Source organism: Pan troglodytes, chromosome 20, assembly GCF_028858775.2.
Source record: "Pan troglodytes isolate AG18354 chromosome 20, NHGRI_mPanTro3-v2.0_pri, whole genome shotgun sequence".
Classification (NCBI taxonomy): Eukaryota; Metazoa; Chordata; class Mammalia; order Primates; family Hominidae; genus Pan; species Pan troglodytes.
The window spans coordinates 48,223,232-48,245,532 of record NC_072418.2 but is presented as its reverse complement, the minus strand read 5'-3'; the positions used below and the strand labels follow the sequence as shown (position 1 = coordinate 48,245,532).

Sequence of the window (22,301 nt, the reverse complement as noted above, 5' to 3'; positions counted from 1 at the left end):
GTGCCCCCAGCCCTGCCCCCCAGCCCTGGTCACTCACGGGGGTGCTCGTGCTGTCCTTCCGCCGCTCTGGGATCTCTGCCTTGTTGGGGTTGTGGGCGCTGCTGACCATGGGGCTGGAGGGGGGCAGCCCTCGACTCCCACTCCCCGCGGCGCTGCAGCTCGCCTTCCGGCCCGGCAGCCGCTCCTCCTTCAGCTCCGCCTCCCCCGTGCTCGTCGGGCTGCGTTTGGGGTGCAGGGGTGCAGGGGATGGGCCACCTGGGGGAGGGGGTACCGTTTAGAGCTGGCATCACCACGGAAACCCAGAACTGACTCTGGGGGATCGTTGGAACCTGAGAATTCCTCACGTGGGCTGCAATCTCTGTGTGGGCCATTCTGACAATATCTGTCAAAATTACCTCAAGATTACCAACGCACATATACTGACCTAGAAACTCCAAATCAATGACATCATGCACATACAGGCCATTCATTGCACCTTCTTTTTTTTTTTTTTTTGAGACAAAGTCTGGTTCTGTTGCCAGGCTGGAGTGCAGTGGTGCGATCTCCGCTCACTGCAACCTCCACCTCCCGGGTTCAAGCAATTCTCCTGCCTCAGCCTCCCAAGTAGCTGGAATTACAGGTGTGTGCCACCCCACCTGGCCTGCACCATTAGACTGGGAACAGCCTAAATGCCCCTTAGTAGAGGAATGACTAGATAAGTCAAGGTATTTCCACAGTGGAAAATTATGCAGCTATAAAAAAGAATAAGGAAGCACTTTATGCACCAGTACAGAATGATCTTCATGACGGACTGGAAAGTAGAAAAGGCAAGACAAGAGATGGGTCAACAATGTGTTATCATTTGTCTACAAAAGCAAAAAAGTGTGTATCTATATCTACTTGCTTATATATGAATATCTCCAAAGGACTATAACTTGTTTCAAAAGGGGAGAATTTATTGTTTTTATATATCTTTAGTTTCCTTCTTTTTTTTAATTTTTTTACTGAGACAGGATCTCACTCTGTTGCCCAAGCTGAAGTACAGTGGTGTGACCTCAGCTTGCTGCAACCTTGGCCTCCTAGGCTCAAGCCATCCTCCCACTTCAGCCTCCCAAGTAGCTGGGACTACAGGCACACACTACCATGCCCACCTAATTTTTGTATTTTTTTTTGTAGAGACAGGATTTCGCCATGTTTTCTAGGCTGGTCTCAAACTCCTGGACTCCAGTGATCCTCCCACCTTGGCCTCCCAAAGTGCTGGGATTACAGGCGTGAGCCACCGCACCCGGTCCCATATTTATCTCTTTACATGTTTGTTTATGAATAAAATCTCTCCAAAGGAATTCATATTAAAACCCATAACAGGGCCAGGCGCGGTGGCTCACGCCTGTAATCCCGGCACTTTGGGAGGCTAAGGTGGGTGGATCACAAGGTCAGGAGATTGAGACCAGCCTGGCTAACATGGCGAAACCCTGTCTCTACTAAAAATACAAAAATTAGCTGGGCGTGGTGGCGTGCGCCTGTAATCCCAGTTACTTGGGAGGCTGAGGCAGGAGAATCACTTGAACCTGGGAGGCAGAGGTTGCAGTGAGCAGAGATCACACCATTGCACTCCAGCCTAGCAACAGTGCGAGACTCCGTCAAAAAACAAAACAAAAACAACAACAAAAAACCGTAACAGTTGCTGTATTTGAGAAACTGGGAGCTGGGGATATGTGTTGGATGAAGACTTTTTCACTATCTATCCTTTCCAAACTAACACATTTTCAAGGATGTTATTGTATGAACAATTTCAAAAGCAACACAAAATAATTCTGGTCTCTTGGAACATCTTAGGAATCTACTGTTTTAGAACCCGGGGGTGAAAAGTGATCTCAAACTTGAGAGGGTCAGAAGGTCTGCTTGTTACATCCTCAGGAGCGATACATGCTCAAAAGTCCCAGAACCACAAGCTGAGAGCTCTACAATGACAATGACAGATACCTGGCACCTGCCAGCAATCCCTCTCTGAGAATCCCTGGAACTCAGGTCTCAGTGTGGGGAGTTCTGAAGGTTACCATGTTCTAACCATATGATACCAAAGTCACAAGCTCCTTAGGAACTTTCTGGGCACACCCTGTCATTTTACAGGTGGGAAAGACAAGACGCAGGGGCAGGGAATGGTTTGACCTCCAGCAATGGTGGGGGTAGGGCAGAAGCACCACTTCCCGTGTGGGGCTCATGCTGGGTCTCAGATTCCCTGACACCTCTCTCCTCCCTCACTTCAGTGTGGAGGGGTGGCCAGAGCGCAGGCTTTCAGCAGCCACTTTGTGCAATGTGTCCTCCTGTGCCCCCATTACAGCGGATTAATCCCAACTGGACTCGATATCAGAGCTCCATCCTGATCCTGATGAGTGGACCAAGGAGACTCTAGCTAACACTTGGGCTGGATTCTTTTTTTTTTTTTTTTTTTTTTTTTTTTTTTTTTTTTTTTTGAGACACGGCAGTCTGGCTCTATCGCCCAGGCTGGAGTGCAGTGGCACGATCTGGACTCATTGCAACCTTGGCCTCCCAGGCTCAAACCATCCTCCCACCTCAGCCTCTCAAGTAGCTGGGATTACAGGTGCACACCACCATGCCCAGCTAATTTGTTTTGTTTTTGAGACAGAGTCTTGCTGTTGTCGCCCAGGCTGAAGTGCAATGGCACAATCTCCGCTCACTGCAACCTCTGCCTCCCGGGTTCCAGCAATTCTCCTGCCTCAGCCTCCCAAGTAGCTGAGATTACAGGTGCTCACCACCACACCCAGCTAATTTTGATATTTTTAGTAGAGACAGGGTTTCACCATGTTGGCCAGGCTGCTCTCAAACTGCTGACCTCAGGTGATCCACCCAGCTCGGCCTCCCAAAGTGCTGGGATTACAAGGCAAGAGCCACTGCGCCCAGCCTAATTTTTGTATTTTTCTGTAGAGATGAGGTTTCATCGTGTTGCCCAGGCTGGTGTCGAACTTGAGAGCTCAAGTGATCCACCCAATTCAGCCTCCCAAAGTGCTGGGATTACAGGCGTAAGCCACTGCACTCAGCCCTGGGCTGGATTCTAAAACTGAGATGTAAGAAATCTAGGAGCAGGCCAGGCGCGGTGGCTCATGCCTGTAATCCCAGCACTTTGGGAAGCCAAAGCCAAAGCAGGTGGATCATGAGGTCAGGTGATCAAGACCATCCTGGCTAACACAGTGAAACCCCATCTCTACTAAAAATACAAAAAATTAGCTGGGCGTGGTGGTGGACACCTATAGTCCCAGCTACTCGGGAGGCTGAGGCAGGAGAATGGCATGAACCCGGGAGGTGGAGCTTGCAGTGAGCCAAGATTGCGCCACTGCACTCCAGCTTGGGCAACAGAGCGAGACTTTGTCTCCAACAAAAAAAAAAAAGAAAAGAAATCTAGGAGCGGCTGGGCACAGTGGCTCACGCCTGCAATCCCAGCACTTTGGGAGGCCGAGGCGGGTGGATCACCTCAGGTCAGGAATTCAAGACCAGCCAGGCCAACATGGTGAAACCCTGTCTCTACTAAAAATACAAAATTAGCTGGGCAAGGTGGCTTGTAATCCCAGCTCGGGGGCCTGAGGCAGGAGAATCAGTTGAACCTGGGAGACTGAGGTTTCAGTGAGCCAACATCGCACCACTGCACTCCAGCCTGGGCGACAGAGCGAGACTCTGTCTCAAAAAAAGAAAAAAAAAAAAAAGAAATCTAGGAGCTGAGAGATCTAGAAAAAGATAAGGTGAGATATGTAAGACAGAGAAAAAAAAGATTAGACAAGCAGACAGCCTAGTACCTGTCCCAGAGTAAGAACTTCACCCCTGCAGACAAGCAGGGCTGTAAAATGAACAGAGTTGGAAAACACTCTGAAAGTTCCTCAAACTATTATTAAACACACGGTTACCAGATGACTCAGCAATTCCACTCCCAGATATGTACCCAAGAGAAATGACGGCAAAACACAGCCACACAAAAACACGGATACAAATGTTCACAGCAGCATCATTCACAACAGCCAAAAAGTGGAGGCAATCCACGTGTTCATGAATGGATAAACAAAATGTGGTCTATCTATGCAATGGAATATTACTTGCCAACGAAAAGGAATGAAGTGCTGATACCCATATCATGGATAAACCTTGAAAACTTTCTGCTAAATGAAAGAAGCCAGTCACTGAAGGCCACACATCGTGTAATTCCATTTACCTGAAATGTCTAGAATAGCCAAATTCATCGACACAGAAAGTAGATTAGTAGCTGAGGGTGGAAGGGGGATTGGAAGTTGATTTTTTTTTTTTTTTTTTTTTGAGAAGAAGTCTCACTCTTATCACCAGGCTAGAGTGCAGTGGCGCGATCTCAGCTTACTGCAACCTCCGCCTCCCGGGTTCAAGCAATTCTCCTGCCTCAGACTCCTGAGTAGCTAGGATTACAGACGCCTGCCACTACGCCTGGCTAATTTTTGTATTTTATAGTGGAGATGGGGTTTCGCCATGTTGCCCAGTGGTCTCGAACTCCTGTGCTCAGGTGATCTGCCTGACTCAGTCTCCCAAAGTGCTAGGATTACGGGCATGAGCCACCATGCCCTGCCTGGAAGTTGATTGCTAAAGGTTGTGAATTTTCTTTTTGGGGTAATGAAAATGTTCTGAAATCAGTCATCATGATAGATGTACAATTCTATAAATATATTAAAGCCACTGAATTGTGCACTTTTTAATTTATTTTTTGAGATGAGGTCTCGCTCTGTCACCCAGGCTGGAGTGCAGTGGCGCGATCATGGCTCACCACGACCTCGATCTCCTGGGTTCAAGTGGTCTTCCTACCTCAGCCTCCCAAGTAGCTGGGACCACAGGCGTGTACTACCACACCTAATTTTTAATTTTTTTGGGGGGAGGGGCGGCGGAGTCTCGCTCTGTGGCCCAGGCTGGAGTGCAGTGGCATGATCTCGGCTCACTGCAACCTCCACCTCCCAGGTTCAAGCAATTCTCTGCCTCAGCCTCCCGAGTAGCTGGGATTACAGGCACCCGCCACCATGCCTGGCTTTTTTTGTATTTTTAGTAGAGACAGGGTTTCACCATCTTGGCCAGGCTGGTCTTGAACTCCTGACCTCGTGATCCGCCCACCTCGGCCTCCTAAAGTGCTGGGATTACAGGCGTGAGCCACTGTGCCTGGCCAATTTTTAATTTTTTTGTAGAGACGGGGTCTTGCTATGTTGCCTAGGCTGGTCTAGAACTCCTGGGCTCAAGCAATCCTCCTGCCCTCAGCCTCCCAAAGTGCTGGGATTACAGGCGTGAGCCACCATGCCCGGCCTGAATTGTGCACTTTAAATGGGTACGTTGTTTGGTATATGAATTTTAACCTTAATAAAGCCGTTAAAAAAAATAGCAGAGAGGGTTAAAATTTGATGAGTGTGTGGGTGAAGGGACCTCTCAGAAGTCTCCATGCCTAATGGGTGCTGATGGTGGTGTGTATCCATTTTTTTTTCTTTTTTTAATTTTTTTGAGATGAGTTCTCTCTGTTGCCCAGGCTGGAGTGCAATGGCATGATCTCGGCTCACTGCAACCTCCGCCTCCCAGTTTCAAGCAATTCTCCTGCTTCAGCCTCCCGATTAGCTGGGATTATAGGCACGCACCAACACGCCCAGCTAATCTTGTATTTTTAGTAGAGACAGGGTTTCACCATGTTGGCCAGGCCGGTCTCAAACTCCCAACCTCAGGTGATCCACTCACCTCGGCCTCCCAAAGGGATTACAGACATGAGCCACCGTGCCTGGCCCAGATTTAAACTCAGACTCTGTATTCATTTTCTGCAGCAGATGAGATGTCTGTCAGTTGCAGAATGTGGGGTATAATCAGCTGTCTGCCCAGCTCTCTTCCAGAGCCTCCTTTACTTCAGTGTGGAGGCAAAGCCAGAGGGCAGACTCTCAGCAGCCACTTTGTACAACGTGTCCTCTGTGCCCCAGTTACAATGGATTAATTCAAACTTGACTCTGATATCAGAGCTTCATCCTGGACCAGAGATTCCAGCTGCCATTTGGACTGGTCTCTAAGGTAAGAAATTGGGGGCCGGGTGCAATGGCTCACACCTGTAATCCCAGTACCTTGGGAGGCTGAGGTGGGTGGATCATGAGGTCAGGAGTATAAGAGCAGCCTGGCCAACATGGTGAAACCCTGTCTCTACTAAAAATACAAAAATTAGCCAGGTGTGGTGGCAGGTGCCTGTAATCCCGGCTACTCAGGAGGCTGAGGCACAAGAATAGCTTGAACCCAAGAGGTGGAGGTTGCAGTGAGCCAAGATCACGACACTGCACTCCAGCCTGGGATACAGAGTGAGACTCTGTCTCAAAAAAAAAAAAAAGAAAGAAAAGAAAAGGCTGGGCACAGTGGCTCACACCTGTAATGCCAGCACTTTGGGAGGCCGAGGGTGGATCACGAGGTCAGGAGTTCAAGACCAGCTTGGCCAACATGGTGAAACCCCGTCTCTACTGAAAATACAAAAATTAGCCGGGGGGTTATGGCAGGCAGCTGTAATCCCAGCTACTCGGGAGCCTAAGGCAGAAGAATCGCTTGAACCTGTGCGGCAGAGGTTGCCATCAGCCAAGATCACACCACTGCACTACAGCCTGAGGCACAGAGTGAGACTCCATCTCAAAAAAAAAAATCGGGGAGCTGGGACATCAGGAAAAAAGATAGGATGAGATAAGTGAGAGACAAAGGAAAAACCACACAAGCAGAGAGGAAGCAAGACAGAGAGTGTCTGCTCTGGGTCTGGCTGCTTTTCCGGTTTTAATCCCTTCCTGAGCCTGGCTGTGCATTCCTGCCTCCAAGTTCCATGCAATGCCCTGTGTCTTTATAAGACATTCCTCCCTCTCTGAGGTTAGCTCCAGTGGGTTTCTGTTGCTTGCCAATCAGAGAACCCTGACGTAACTGTAAGTCTGGGCCTTGGGGAGAAGGAGGGTGTGTGAGGGCGTGGGGTTGATACTCACAGAAATCGCTATGCCTGCGCTGGCGGTGGTAGGTGGAAGAGGAACTCCGCTGCCCTTTGCTGTGGCTGGTGCCTTTGCTGGAACTTGTTCCGTTGGTGGTGTCGCTGGGCGCCCGCACCCGTGCCAGGGCCAGCCCTGGGGCGCCCCGGTCCCCACCCTCCTGTGAGAGGATGACAGATGAGGCTCTTCTGCACCCCAAGTCCCTCCACCCAGGCATCACGCGTCCCCAAGGGCCCCTGGCGCCCCCTGACCTCAGTCTTCCTGCCCAGCAGGAGGTAGGTGGCGGTCACTTCGTTGTACTTCTGGCTGGTCAAGGACTCTTTGATTTCTTCCCGTGTGTAGCCCATACCCACCATCACCTCTGGGAGGGGGGGATGGAGAGAAGTTTCAGACTCCCAGAAACTTTAACTTCCATCCATTTCTCTTTTTTTTTTTTGAGACAGGGTGTCACTCTGTCACTCAGGCTGGAGTGCAGTGGCACGGTCACAGCTCACTGCAGCCTCGGCCTCCCCAGGCTCTGCTGATCCTCCCACCTCAGTTTTTGTATTTTCAGTAGAGACAGGGTTTTGCTATGTTGTCCAGGCTGGTTTGAAACTCCTGGGCACAAGCAATCCACCCACCTGGGCCTCCCAAAGTGCTGGGATTACAGGCATGAGCCACTGCACCTGGCCCACTTCCACTCATTTCTGTGTCATTCACCGGTGTCTGCTCTTTGACCTGTCCAGTACCCATCCTCCCTTCCCAACAGCACATTGATTTCCTTTGAAAGAACATTCTTTCCGCTCAGATCACGTGGATGGCTCCCCTGCTCCAACCCTAAGGCAGGCGAATAACCCAGGTCTGGCTAATTAGTGTGTTCTACACCCAAAGCCACACTGACTGCTTCATTGAAGGCATGTGACCCAGATCTGCTTGCCTCCTGGAGAGCAGCCTGGGAAAAAGCTACCACAGAAAACATTCCCAACAACTGTCTCTGAGCACCTGGATACAACTGTGCCTGAAGGCTGCCTACTCTATTCATTTTAGTTATGTGGCAGAATAAATCATCACTATTAGGTTAAACCATACAAAATTGGTGGTACTGACAATTTTAAACCAAAAAAAATGGCAATTTCATATGGTTCAACTTTTTGTTGTGTTCAACCTACTAATATAATTAGGTTGATGCAAAAGTAATTCCGGTTTTTGCCATTTAATGGTAAAAACCGTAATTATTATTATTTTAGATGGAATTTTGCTTGTCGCCCAGCGTGGAGTACAGTGGTGCAATCTCAGCTCACTGCAACTCTGCCTCCTAGATTCAAGCAATTCTCATGCCTCAGCCTCCAGAGGAGCTGGGATTACGGGTGCCTGCCACCACACTCGTCTAATTTTTGTATTCTTAGTAGAGACGAGGTTTCATCATGTTGGCCAGGCTGGTCTCGAACTCCTGACCTCAGGTGATCTGTCAGCCTCAGCCTCCCAAAGTGCTGAGATTATAGGCGTGAGCCACTGTGCCTGACCTTTTTTTCTTTTTTTGAGACACGGTCTCACCCTGTCGCCTGGAGTGCAGTGGCATGATCATAGCTCACTGCAGCCTCAAATTGTTGGGCTCAAGGGATCCTCCTACCTCAGCTTGCTGAGTAGCTGAGACTACAGGTGCACACAACCACAACTGGCTAATTTTTTATTTTTATTTTTTGTACAGACAGGGTCTCCCTATGTTGGCCAGGCTGGTCTCCAACTCCTGGGCTCAAGTGATTCTTCTACCTCGACCTCCCAAAGTGCTGGGATTACCAGCATGAACCACCTCGCCTGGTCTCTCTTTATGTCTTAATATCAAAGCGAACATGGGCCGGGTACAGTGGCTCACACCTGTGATCCTGGCAATTTGGGAAGCTGAGGCAGGCAGATCACCTGAGGTCAGGAGTTTGAGACCAGCATGGCCAACATGGCAAAACCCTGTCTCTACTAAAAATAACAAAAATTAGCCAGGCATGGCAGCAGGCGCCTGTGGTCCCAGCTACTTGGGAGGCTGAGGCACAAGAATCTCTTGATTCTGGGAGGCGGAGGTTGCAGTGAGCCGAGACTGCACCACTGCACTCCAACCAGGGTGACAGGATGGCTCTCCCTGACCCTCACCAATTCTCTTGGTGTCCCCGAAGTCCTCCTCGGGCTCTGTGTATGGCTTCAACTCCTCACCCTCATAGCCGATGTTGATCCATTTGTCTTTCATGATTTGCTGCAGGCATCAGGAGCAGGGAAGGGGGAAGACAGGTGTCAGAAGGAACCAGAAATCCTACAGCTTCTGCCCTGCCCCAAACCTCCGAGGCCTAACACCCAGAATTGCGGGCTTCCTAAGAGATAGCGCCTCCTGGGCCTCTCTCTCCCCCACGTCCCCTGCCGGAGCCTCCTGATGCCACCCTCCCTCCTCCGCATCATCTGGGTCCCTGGCACCCTGTAATCATCCTAGGAGCTCATTAGCTAATTACTGGCAAGGCAGGGAGTGGGTGAGCCTGTCGGGGGGGTGGCGTCAGGACAGGCCTGGGAGCTTTTCCCTGGACGGCCTGTCTACCCCCACTCACCAGCAGCAGATCTTCGGTGGGCACGGGAGAGGAAAAGTGTGTCAAGAAGGCTTTTGTGGGTGGGGGCAGGCAGAGTTTAGGGGAGTCAGGAGACGAGAAGGGCCCCCGCTGGCTGTGAGGCTGGGCTCACCTCGAGAGTACAGCGTTTAGCTGGGTTCAGCACCAAAAATCTCCGCAGGATGCTCTCACAGTCTGTTGACATGTAGAAAGGGACCCGGTACTTCCCTCTGAGGACTCGCTCCCGCAGCTCCTGCAGGGATGGGGTTACTGGAGGAGGGGGTCTGCTCCGCCCCCCACCTATTACACACACACACACACACACACACACACACAACCTTTGTCCCAACCCCTTTGATAGAAGTGACAGAAGCTCTGAGTCCCAGCCCTTGACGAGGTAAGCAAAACCCCATTCCTTTCTCCTGACCTCAGTTCCCTGCCCATAAAATGGGAACATCATACGGACGCTGCAATTAAAAAAAAAATTCTTGGCCAGGCGTGGAGGCCAAGACCGGAGGATCGCTTGAGCCCAGGAGTTCAAGAACAGCCTGGGCAACATACGGAGACCTCATCTCTACAAAAAATAAAAAATGACCTGAGCATGGTGGTGCACACCTGTAATCCAAACACTTTGGGAGGCCGAGGGAGGAGGATAGCTTGAACCCAGGAGTTCAAGACCAGCCTGAACAACCAGCCTGTCTCTACAAAAAAAAAAAAATTTAAGCTACATAACTTTTCATTCAGAGGAAAACTTGCAGAGAAAGTTTATTATCTGGCCAGGCACGGTGGCTCACACCTGTAATCCCAGCACTTTGGGAGGCCGAGACAGGCAGATCGCCTGAGGTCAGGAGTTCGAGACCAACCTGGCTAACATGGTGAAACCCCATCTCCACTAAAAATACAAAAATTAGCTGGGTGTGGTGGTGGCTGCCTGTAGTCCTAGCTACTTGGGAGGCTGAGGCACGAGAATCACTTAAACTCTCAGGAGGTGGAGGTTGCAGTGAGTTGAGATCACGCCACTGCACTCCAGCCTGGGTGACAGGGCGAGATTCTGTCTCAGAAAAAAAAGGAAGTTTATTCTCTAAGTCAGGTAAGAGGGAGGTAGGTAAGTGAGTCAGCCACTGGGGCCTCGGTCTCCTTATCCGTGAAAGGGATTACAGGACCCACTTCACATGCTTGCTACCAGGGTACAGGTGAGTTAATATCCATAAAAATGTGGCCGGGCGCGGTGGCTCACACCTGTAATTCCAGCACTTTGGGAGGGTGAGGCAGGCAGATCGCCTGAGGTCAGGAGATCAAAACCAGCCTGGCCAACATGGCGAAACCCCATCTCTACTAAAAAAAAAAAAAATACAAAAATTAGCTGGGTGTGGTAGCAGACCCCCGTAATCCCAGCTACTCGGGAGGCTGAGGCAGGAGAATCACTTGAACCCAGGAGGCGGAGGTTGCAGTGAGCCGAGATTGCGCCACTGCACTCTGGGCGGCAGAGCAAGACTCCATTTCAAAAAAAAAAAAAAAAAAAATCTGTAAAATGCTTACCACATGCCTGGCCCAGAGCCAGAGAGCGGTATGTAAATATGAGATTCACTCAAGGGGAAGGAGACCCTACTGCCTCTCCTGCCTTCTCGTCTCTCCCCTCCCCCAGCCATGCCTGCTGTCCAAAGAGACACACTCCTCAAGGCCATTCATGGATTTATCTGCTGGCTTTCTCTTTAAGGGCCTTTTATGAGAGGCCCTACCAAAGCTGCGAAAAATAAGATAAATCCATGGCTTGGCAGACCAGGGGGAGCTCTTTCCATCTGAATAAAAAACCGCAATAGGCCAGGCGTGGTGGCTTATGTCTATAATCCCAGCACTTCGGGAGGCCAAGGTGGGAAGACCGCTTGAGCCCGTGAGTTTGAGACCAGCCTGGGCAACACAGCAAGACTCTGTCTCTACAAAAAATACAAAAATTAGCCAGGTGTGGTGGCACATGCCTGTGGTCCCAGCTACTCGGGAGGCTGAAGCAGGAGGATTGCTTGAGCCCGGGAGGTTGAGGCTGCAGTGAGCTGTGACTGCACCACTGCCCTCCAGCCTGGGTGACTGAGACCTTGTCTCAAAAAACAAACAGACAACAAAAAAAACGAAGGGAGGCAGAAAACAGGTAGGAACGAATTGAGCGTGGAGGGTGAACAGGACTCCTTTAGGACAGAGTCCTCTGCTGCAGCATTCTCCTAAAAGGGCTGAAAGATGCCCATGCCTGGGGAGCCTCTGCAGATCATAAAGGGCTATTAATATTTAATTTGGATCACTTTCAGGACACTTACCCCTTAGCAGGCAGTGTTCTAAGTGCTTTATGCATATTACATCCATTTTCACAACGCCGCGAAGCCCGGTTATAACGCCCACTTTCCAGACGAGGAGGTTGAGGCCTGGAGGGGTTTGGTCACTTGCCCCAGGATTGCACAGCCAGAAAGTGGCAGGGCCTTGGCTCTGGGGCCTGTGCTGTGTGACCACCATGCCACACTGCCTATCACGTGATGGGGAAGAAGAAGCCATCAGGCCACCACTGCCACCTCCAGCGCAGCTCCCAAGCATGATGCTGTGGCCAGATGCCAAGCTCCAGCGAAGGGCTTAACATATGCAGACGGGCTGCAAGCAGATGCTTTTTTTTTTTTTTTTTTTTTAAAGAGACAGGCTCTTGTTCTGTCACCGAAGCTGGAGTGCAGTGGCGTGATCATAGTTCGCTGTAGCCTGGAACTCCTGGGCTAAAGCAATTCTCCCACCTCAGCATCCCAAGTAGCTGGGACTACAGGCATGCACCACAATGCCAGGCTAATTTAAAAGATATTTTTTGTAGAGATGTGGTCTTGAAATGTTGCCCAGGCTGGTGTCAAACTCTTTTTATTTTTTTGAGATGGAGTCTTGCTCTGTCGTCCAGGCTGGAGTGCAGGGGCGCAATCTTGGCTCACTGGAGCCTCTGCCTCCCAGGTTCAAGTGATTCTCCTGGATCAGTCTCCCGAGTAGCTGGGACTACAGGCACGCGCCACCACGCCTGGCTACTTTTTGTATTTTTAGTAGAGACAGGGTTTCACCATGTTGGCCAGGCTGGTCTCAAACTCTTGACCTCCAGTGATCTGCCCGCCTCGGCCACCCAAGGTGCTGGGATTACAGGCATGAGCCACGACACCTGTCCTGAATACTCTTAGTGTCTTCATCTTACAGGTGGGGAAACTGAGGTTCAGAAAAGGACATGTCCAAGGTCACTCAGAAAGGAAATGACAGAGCTAGAACCTGCCTCTTCTCAGCTGTGTGCCTCCTTTGCGCAGCAAGGCCTGGGGTGCCTGGTGGGGACACCAGGATGGCAGAAAGTGACAAGGACCTGGGGCAGGTAAGACACTGGCCTGGCCCTTCAAAAAGGTCTCTTAGCTTCATGCTTGAGGCTCAGAAAAATTATTCTGTGACAACACCTCCCCACCCCAGACTTCAGCTATGGCCGGAGTGTCAGAGGCTGTTTTGTTTGTTTGTTTTGTTTTGTTTTTTTGAGACAGAGTCTTGCTCTGTCATCCAGGCTGGAGTGCAGTGGTGTGATCTCGGCTCACTACAACCTCTGCCTCCCTGGTTCAAGCAATTCTCCTGCCTCAGCCTCCCGAGTAGCAGAGATTACAGGCGCATGCCACCAGGCACAGCTAATTTTTGTGTTTTTAGTAGAGACGGGGTTTTACCATGTTGGCCAGGCTGGTCTTGAACTCCTGACCTCAGGTGAACTGCCCACCTCAGCCTCCCAAAGTGCTGAGATTACAGGCCTGAGCCACCGTGCCCGGCCAGAAGGCTGTCTTGAATGAGCACTTTGCATCCCTGATCTCAGCCAGTCCTTAAAAATCACTGCCACAAGGTTGGTATCATCTTTTTTGTTTGTTTGTTTTGAGATGGAGTCTCGCTCTGTTGCCCAGGCTGGAGTACAGTGGCGAGATCTCCGCTCACTCCAAGCTCCACCTCCCGGGTTCATGCCATTCTCCTGCCTCAGCCTCCCGAGTGGCTGGGACTACAGGCGCCTGCCACCACGCCCGGCTAATTTTTTGTATTTTTAGAAGAGACGGGGTTTCAGTGTGTTAGCCAGGATGGTCTCGATCTCCTGACCTCGTGATCCGCCCGCCTCGGCCTCCCAAAGTGCTGGGATTACAGGCGTGAGCCACCACGCCTGGCCCACAGGGTTGGTACCTTTATGATCTTCATTGAACAGCAGGTGAGACTGAGGCTTAGAGGGGTTGGCTATTTGGCCAAGGCCACTGTGAAGAAGGGACTCCCTCCTCTTCATCACTCAGGGTTCCGCTTTGATGGTCTGTCCTCTGCAAGTATTTCCCTGACTTTACAATTTCAGATCACAGTACGTGCTCCTCACGGGCAACGCAGAGCAGGACAGAGAGTCCCAGCTGCAGAATTCCTGCCCCAATGCACCCCCGATTCCAATCGAGAGGAAACACCAGGCAACCCAAATTGAGGGACGTTCTGCAAAATTAACTGGCCTGAACTAATCGATAATGTCAATGTCATGAAAGACAAAAGAGAGGCTGAGAACTGTTCCGGATGAAAGGAGACACAAGAGATGGCGCAGCTAAATGCAACGCAGGGACCCGAGTGGATCCCCGACTGGGAAAAAAAAATAGCTGCCAAAGATATTCCTGGGATGATGGATGAAATCTGAGTATGGGCCATGGCGTAGAGGCCAGGATTATACCACTGCTGTATTTCCTGTATGTTACCGTCAACAGGAAAAAGCCCCTGGTCTCAGGAGATAACCCGCTGTCGCCTTTAGGGATAAAAGGACACAGCGTCTGCAACTAACTGTCAAATGCCCCATGAATGCCGATGAGGGCAGCAAAGATCACGTGCAAATACAGACAGATAGAGCAAATGTGGACACAGGCCAGCGATTGTGAAGCTCCTGAAACATACCATGTGTTATTTGCTCTACTGTTGCAACTTTTCCGTAGATTGGCAATCGTTCAAAATAAAAAGTTCAAAGGGGAAAAAAAAAAAAGCAAGCAACAACTCAGCCCACACCTCCCATCCCCTTACAGTATTTCCCCCGGCATAGCACAGGCCAGCATCTGATATCATATCTAGTTTGCTTATTGTTTTGTTAGCTGCCTGGCCCCAGTAGGAATGTTAGTCTGGGAAGACAGGAATTGTTTTGTTTGAAGCGAAGTGCACAATTCGATGGCTTTTAGTATATGCACGGAGTTGCACAATCATTACTACATTCAATTTTATTTATTTATTTATTTTTTGAGACAGAGTCTCGCTCTGTCACCCAGGCTGGAGTGCAGTGGCACAATCTTGACTCACTGCAACCTCTGCCTCCCAGGTTCAAGCGATTCTCCTGCCTCAGCCTCTCCAGTAGCTGGGATTACAGGTGCCTGCCACCACACCCGGTTAATTTTTGTATTTTTAGTAAAGACAGGGTTTCACCATGTTGGCCAGGCTGGTCTCGAACTCCTGACCTCAGGTGATCTGCCTGCCTCGGCCTCCCAAAGTGCCGGGAATATAGGTGTGAGCCATCAGGCCGGCCACTACATTGAATTTTAGAACATTTTTCATCACCTCAAAAGAAATTCAGTACCCTTTAGCAATCAACCTCCAACTTGCTCCTCCCCCCCCAGCCTCAGGCAACCAGTAATCCACTTTCTGTCTCTATGGATTTGCCTATTCTGGACATTTCACATTAATGGAATCATACACTCTGTGGCCTTATGTGACTGGCTTCTGTCACTTAGCACAATGTTTTCAAGGTTCACCCACAGCGTAGCATATACGAGGGCAGGGTTTGTTTTTTAATTTCTTTTTGGAGACAGGGTCTCCCTCTGTCACCCAGGTTGGAGTGCAGTGGCACGATCTCAGCTCACTGCAGTCTTGATCTCCCAGGTTCAAGTGATCCTCCCGCGTCAGCCTCCCAAGTAGCTGGGACTACAGGCGTGCGCCATTATGCCCGGTTAATTTTTGTATTTTTTGTAGAGACAGCGTCTCCCTATGTTGCCCAGGCTGGTCTTGAACTCCCACGCTCAAGTGAGCCTCCCGCCTCTGCCTCCCAAAGTGCTGGGATTATAGGCATGAGCCACCGCACCCGGCCAAGCAGGAGTTTTTGCCTCTCTTGTTCTCGCCTTACATGCAAAGCCCAAAACAGAGCCTGACACAGAGAAGTGGGCCATAAATATTAGCTCAGTGAACGGATGAGTCAGGATTTGAACTCAAGCCTATCGGCTGCAAAGATCATGCCCTTAACCCCAGCATGGCAGTCCATTCGGCTGGCCTCACTGCAGAGGGGACTTGAATCCTGCCCATCCCCCGTCTTCCCATGAGAACTCAGGCCAGTCCCACCACTGAGGCCCTCTGCAGGGGAGGTGTGGGGGGGATAGGGGCCTGACTGTGGGGAGGGGCTGATGCCCCTGCACCCAGCCCCTCCCGGTACCTTGAGGTTGTGCCCATCGAAGGGCAGGGAGCCGCTGACGAGGGTGTACAGGATGACTCCCAGGCTCCAGATGTCCACCTCCGGCCCGTCGTACTTCTTGCCCTGAAACAGCTCCGGGGCGGCATATGGGGGGCTCCCGCAGAACGTGTCCAGCTTCGATCCCAGCGTGAACTCGTTGCTGAAGCCAAAGTCAGCAATCTTGATGTTGGCCTCGGCATCCAGCAAGAGGTTCTCAGCCTGCAGGGAGAGAAGGAGAGGGCGGAAAGTGGGACTCAAGGCCAAAGCCCTTCATGGACGTGGGAGGCAGACAGGAGCACAGGCTCTAGGGCTGGCCCACAGGGATCAACTCTTGGGTCTGTCCTTTACTCTCTACCTGACCTTAGGTAGTAACTTTACCTCGCTGAGCCTCAGTTTCCTCATCCATAGAATGGGGATAATCTTAGTTCCTATTTCATAGCGTAGTTTGAGAATTATGAGTTAATCCACATAGAAAACCTAGCACAGGCCAGACATAGTGGCTCACGCCTATAATACCAGCACTTTGGGAGGCCAAGGCAGGTCGATCACCTGAGGTCAGGAGTTCAAGATCGGCCTGGCCAACATGGTGAATCCCCGTCTCTACTAAAAATACAAAAATTGGGCTGGGCACCGTGGCTCACGCCTGTAATCGCAGGACTTTGGGAAGCCGAGGTGGGCAGATCACCTGAGGTCGGGAGTTCGAGACCAGCCGGACCAACATGGAGAAACCCCGTCTCTACTAAAAATACAAAATTAGCTGGGCGTGGTGGCACATGCCTATAATCCCAGCTACTCGGGAGGCTGAGGCAGGAGAATTGCTTGAACCCAGGAGGTGGAGGTTGCAGTGAGCCGAGATCATGCCATTGCACTCCAGCCTGGGCAACAAGAGCGAAACTCCGTCTCAAAAAAACATAAAGATAAAAATTAGCCGGGCATGGTGGTGTGCGCCAGTAGTCCCAGGTACTCAGGAGGCTGAGGCACAAAAATTGCTTGAACCTGGGAGGCAGAGGTTGCACTGAGCTGAGACTGTGCCACTGCACTCCAGCCTGGGCAACAGAGTGAGAACTTGTCTCAAAAAAAAAGAAAAGCTAGAACAGTATTTCATACCCAGCGAGTACTATGTAATATCACTATTACCCCATGTGGTCTGCAGATCTAGGGGTCTTCAGGTAATCTCCTGCCCCTCTTGGAGCCTCAAGTTACCCAGCAGAAACAAAATAAGGCCTGATTGCTCAAGACCCAGGAAAACGAAAGCAATAATTTAATCCTGGTTGCATATCTACCATGCACTGGGCTCTGTGGACTATCAATTATAACAGTGTCCGTCTGCATAACGTGAAGGTGAAACGACAGACTCTCGGAGAATTCCAGCTGCAAATCCCAGCTCCACCACTCACTCGCTGTGTGAACTTTAGGTGGGTTACCAGACCTCTCTGTGCCTCAGTTTCCTTGTATGTAAACTGAGGGTGATCTCAACACCTGCCTCAAGCGTGGTTGTGGGTTTAAGCGTAAAGTGCTCACAGCGGCCCCTAGAACGCAGTCAGTGATCAGTAAACATTTCATGGCCGGGCGCGGTAGCTCACGCCTGTAATCTCAGCACTTTGGGAGGCCAAGGCAGGCAGATCTCCTGAGGTCAGGAGTTCGAGACTAGCTTGGGCAACATGGTAAAACCCTGTCTCTACTGAAAATACAAAAATTAGCCAGGCGTGGTGGCGGGTGCCTGTAATCCCAGCAACTTGGGAGGCTGAGGCAAGGAATCGCGTGAGCTGAGACTGCATCACTGTACTCCAGCCTGGGCAACACAGCGAGACTCCATCTCAAAAATAAGTGAATAAATAAATAAATAAACGTTTTGTATTGTTATAAAGTTTTGTCTATTTTTTTGCGGCATGCGGTCTTGCAATTGCCATTTCACAGGGGAGGAAACAGAAGCTGTGGGAGGCCACAACTCATGCCCATTGCAAGAAAGCAGCACAACTAGAATCTAAACAAGGCCACCCATTTCCACAGTGCACGGAGGAAGAAGCCTCCAGCCTTCTGACTACAAACAGAGGCACGGCTCCACCTTTCAAAATGTCACCCGCGTCTGGCCCATCCCAACTGCGGTCCTTCCCTCGCCCAGGTCACCAGCATCCCTGGCTTCCTCCCAGGTCTCCCTATGTCTCCTGGTTTATTTCTGGACCACTCTTCCCCAGCTCCTGCCCCAATAAAGGCCCAAACCCTACAAAGACACACCACAGAGCTCCTCCCTAAACCTGAATGTAATAGCATCTGGCTTGCTCAGGGCTTACTTTTTCTTATTTTTTATTTTTGAGATGGAGTCTCACTCTGTCACCCAGGTTGGAGTGCAGTGGCACGATCTCGGCTCACTGTAACCTCTTCCTCCTGGGTTCAAGCGATTCTCCAGCCTCAGCCTCCCGAGTACCTGGGACTACAGGCGCCCACAACCACATCTGGCTAATTTTTTTATTTTTAGTAGAGACGAGGTCTCGCCATGTTGGCCAGGCTGGTCTCGAACTCCTGACCTCAGGTGATCCGCCCACCTCGGCCTCCCAAAAAGTGCTGAGATTACAGGTGTGAGCCGCCACGCCAGGCCAGGGATTACATTTCTTTTCCTGCCATTTGAGGCTCCGCAATCCAGCCCCAAAGTCACATGGGTTGGTCTCCTTGGTTGGTACCCCTGGTGTACTAATACGACCCCAAAACTCGTGTTAGCTGCTTTGGGGACCCTCCACCAGGGGACGTACGACCTCCAGGTGAATCATGGAAGCCTCTAAGGTGCTGCCTCCAGGGCCGTGTGGAGGGACACCCTAGCCCAGTGGAAGGAAGTGAAGAGAGGGTTAGCACTTGAACCTCTACAGCAGTTTGTTTTTTGTTTTCATTTTGTATTATTTTTCTTTTTTTCAGATGCACTTTCTGCTTTTGTATTTTTTGTTGTTGTTTTTAGAGACAGGGTTTTGCTCTGTTACCCAGGTTGGAATGCAGTGGCGTGATCATGGCTCACTGCAGCCTCAACCTCCTGGGCTCAAGGGATCCTCCTGCCTCAGCCTCCTGAGTAGCTGAGACCACAGGCATACAAGCTAATTTTTTTTCTTTTTTTTTTTTTTTTGAGATGGAGTCTTGCTCTGTTGTCCAGGCTGGAGTGCACTGGCGCGATCTTGGCACACTGCAACCTCCACCTCCCAGGTTCAAGCAATTCTCATGCCTCAGCCTCTCAAGCAGCTCGAATTATAGGCACGCGCCACAACGACCACCTAATTTTTGTATTTTTAGTAGAGATGGAGTTTCACCATGTTGCCCAGGTTGGTCTTGAACTCCTGGCCTCCAGTGATCTGCCTGCCTAAGTGCTGGGACAGGTGAGAGCCACCGCGTCCAGCCAAGCTAATTTTTTACAATTATTTTTTGTAGAGATCAGGTCTTGGGTGTGTTGCCCAGGCTGTTCTCGAACTTCTGGGCTCAAGCAATCCTCCCACCACAGCCTCCCAAAGTGCTGGGATTATAGGTGTGAGACTGCGCCTAGTCCTCCATAGGAATTTGACTGTGGAATTTCTTTAGAATCTAATAATAGCTTTTAAAATGGGGTTTGTGGCTGGGCACAGTGGCTCACACCTGTAATCCCAGCACTTTGGGAGGCCAAGGCGGGCAGATCACCCGAGGTCAGGAGATTGAGACCAGCCTGGCCAACGTGGTGAAACCCCGTCTCTACTAAAAATACAAAAATTAGCCGGGCATGGTGGTGCCCACCTGTAATCCCAGCAACTCAGAAGGCTGAGGCAGGAGAATCTCTTGAGCCCAGGAGTTCGAGACCAGCCTGGACAACAGAGTGAGATCCCTTGTCTACAAAAAAATCAAAAATTAGCCAGGCTTCGTGGCTCACACCTGTGGTTCCAGCTACCCAGGAGGCTGAGGTGAGAGAACTATTTGAGCCCAAGAGGTTGAGGCTACAGTGAGCTGTGATGGAACCATCACACTTCAGTATGGGCAACAAAAAAACAAAACAAAACAACAAAACCAACCCAGTCCTTCCTCACAGATAGTTCCAGAAGCACTTCCTTAAAGCACCTAGGATGCCACCTAGCACACAGGTGCTCACAAAACGACAGTCAAGACAACCGGATTTGAGCCAACCAAACGGTCAGCCACCTGGTCTTGGAGCGCGAGGCCTGAGACATGCAGCGGAAGGTGTGGAATGCGGACCCTGGGGCCACAGGTACTCGAGGAGGCTGCCTGGCTCAGCTCCTACAGGTAGCTGGGCTGGAGCCCCGTTGAGTCCCTTCCTGCCTGGTACTGGCCAAGGTGGCTTTTCTCTCAAAGCCTCTTCTCAGACTGGACACGGTGGCTCACATCTGTAATCCCAGCACTCTAGGAGACCGAGGCAGGTGGATCATCTGAGGTCATGAGTTCAAGAGCAAGCCTGGCCAACATGGTGAAACTCCGTCTCTACTAAAAATACAAAAATAGCTGGGCATGGTGACAGGCGCCTGTGACCTCAGCTACTCGGGAGGCTGAGGCAGGAGAATCGCCTGAACCCGGGAGGCGGAGGTTGCAGCGAGCTGAGATGGGGCCACTACACTCCAGCCTGGGCAACAGTGTGAGACTCCATGTCAAAAATAAAAATAAAAACGAAGCCTTCTCAAGTTCTCAGATTCCCGGCCAGGTGCCGTGGCTCATGCCTGTAATCCCAGCACTTTGGGAGGCTGAGGCGGGCGGATCACAAGGTCAGGAGATCGAGACCATCCTGGCTAACACGGTGAAACCCCGTCATAAAAAATTAGCCGGGCTTGGTGGCGGGCGCCTGTAGTCCCAGCTACTTGGGAGGCTGAGGCAGGAGAATGGCGTGAACCTGGGAGGCGGAGCTTGCAGTGAGCGGAGATCGCGCCACTTCACTCCAGCCAGGGCGACAGAGTGAGACTCTGTCTCAAAAAAAAAAAAAAAAAAAAAAAAAGTTCTCAGATTCCTGTGACTCGGGGACCCTGTGGGCAGAGTGACTCTGGGGCTCTGCAACCTAAATCCTCAAGGAGTCCTGAACGTCCTAAGGTCGGAGAATGCCAAGGTCCGAAAGGCTCTGAGAGCGACAAACCCCTTATCATGTCCCAGCGTCCTTATCCAACAGCCCTGTAGCATCCAGGGCCATTTTGGGACACTTTGTTTCTCCCTGCTTTGTTCACTCCTCCTGTCCCCTCCTCCCCATCCGCTCCCCCATCTGCTGGCCTTGTTTCTGCCACAAAAGCTTGGGAAAGGGTCAAGGGGGTGCTGGGTGTGGAGGGAGGAGCAGGAGGAGAAAAGGGCTGGAGGAATTTGCTGGAGGCCACGGGAACCATGGAGGGGTGGGGGCAGGGAGAAGTCTGTGGGCTGAGCTGTGGTCCCTGAGATCACAGCGGGTCGGGGGCTTACCTTCAGGTCCCTGTGTACAATATTTTTCTGGTGACAATAGTGCACAGCTGAAACAATCTGGGAGGGAGGGGGAAGGTTGGTTATTTGTGGCTCCCAAAACCCTCAGCCTCCCTCAGTGGACTGTGAAACCACTCACAGCTGGGCCCCAGGCCTCCCCAAGGCACAGCCTGAGATCTGGGGCCTCACACCCTGATTCAGTCACAGCAAGAGGTGCCCGTGGAACCTGGGCAGACACACGCCTCCCCCAGGACACCCCCATGCCCAGGGACGTCGGAACCAAGGCATGGGGACCAGCCTCTCTTGACCTTCACATCTGGAAACTCCCATGAGGATATCCCATACCTGTAGATAGACAGGCCGCCCCAACTCACCAGGGCTCATGGCCCTTGAGTTCAGGACAGCAGCGTCAAGGCAGAAACACCCTCACACCTGCACATCTTCCTAGCCGACATGCCCGGCACACTCACACCTGCACATCTGCTTACCCCACATGCCCCGGCACCCTCACACCTGCATCTCCTCTTACCCCACACACCTGGCACCCTCACACACGCACATCTTCTTACCCCTCACGCCCCAGCACCCTCACACCCGCAACTCCTCTTACCCCACACCTGGGCACCCTCACACCTGCACATATTCTTACCCCACACCTGGCCCCCCCACACTCTTACACACCTGGGTGTCCTCACTACCACACACCTGGAAACCCATACATCTGGGCACTCGCACACCCGGGCACCCACATACCAGCATGCCCTAGTACCTACAAGCTTACACAACCACCCCTCAGCCCTCTCTTGCCCATCTACCTGGGGTGCCCTACACCCTCTTCCCCACACACCTACATACCTACATACCTGGGCACCCACATAGCTACTGCCCACACATCTTTTGAATCACACT

General features: G+C 51.2%; 1 protein-coding gene across 3 annotated transcripts in view; it reads right to left on the bottom strand.

Annotated features, from left to right (window-relative positions):
- Nucleotides 1-22,301, bottom strand: part of MARK4 (microtubule affinity regulating kinase 4) — a 52,328-nt gene that overhangs the window by 16,028 nt on the left and 13,999 nt on the right. For all 3 annotated transcript variants that reach the window (XM_003316450.5, XM_512745.7, XM_016936207.4), the window contains 7 exons: nucleotides 21,396-21,452; nucleotides 15,984-16,220; nucleotides 9,669-9,788; nucleotides 9,096-9,195; nucleotides 7,226-7,335; nucleotides 6,975-7,134; nucleotides 38-255 (listed from right to left, as the gene is read on the bottom strand). In XM_003316450.5, coding sequence (XP_003316498.1) covers nucleotides 38-255; nucleotides 6,975-7,134; nucleotides 7,226-7,335; nucleotides 9,096-9,195; nucleotides 9,669-9,788; nucleotides 15,984-16,220; nucleotides 21,396-21,452 — 1,002 coding nt within the window. The remainder of the gene's footprint in view (nucleotides 1-37; nucleotides 256-6,974; nucleotides 7,135-7,225; nucleotides 7,336-9,095; nucleotides 9,196-9,668; nucleotides 9,789-15,983; nucleotides 16,221-21,395; nucleotides 21,453-22,301) is intronic.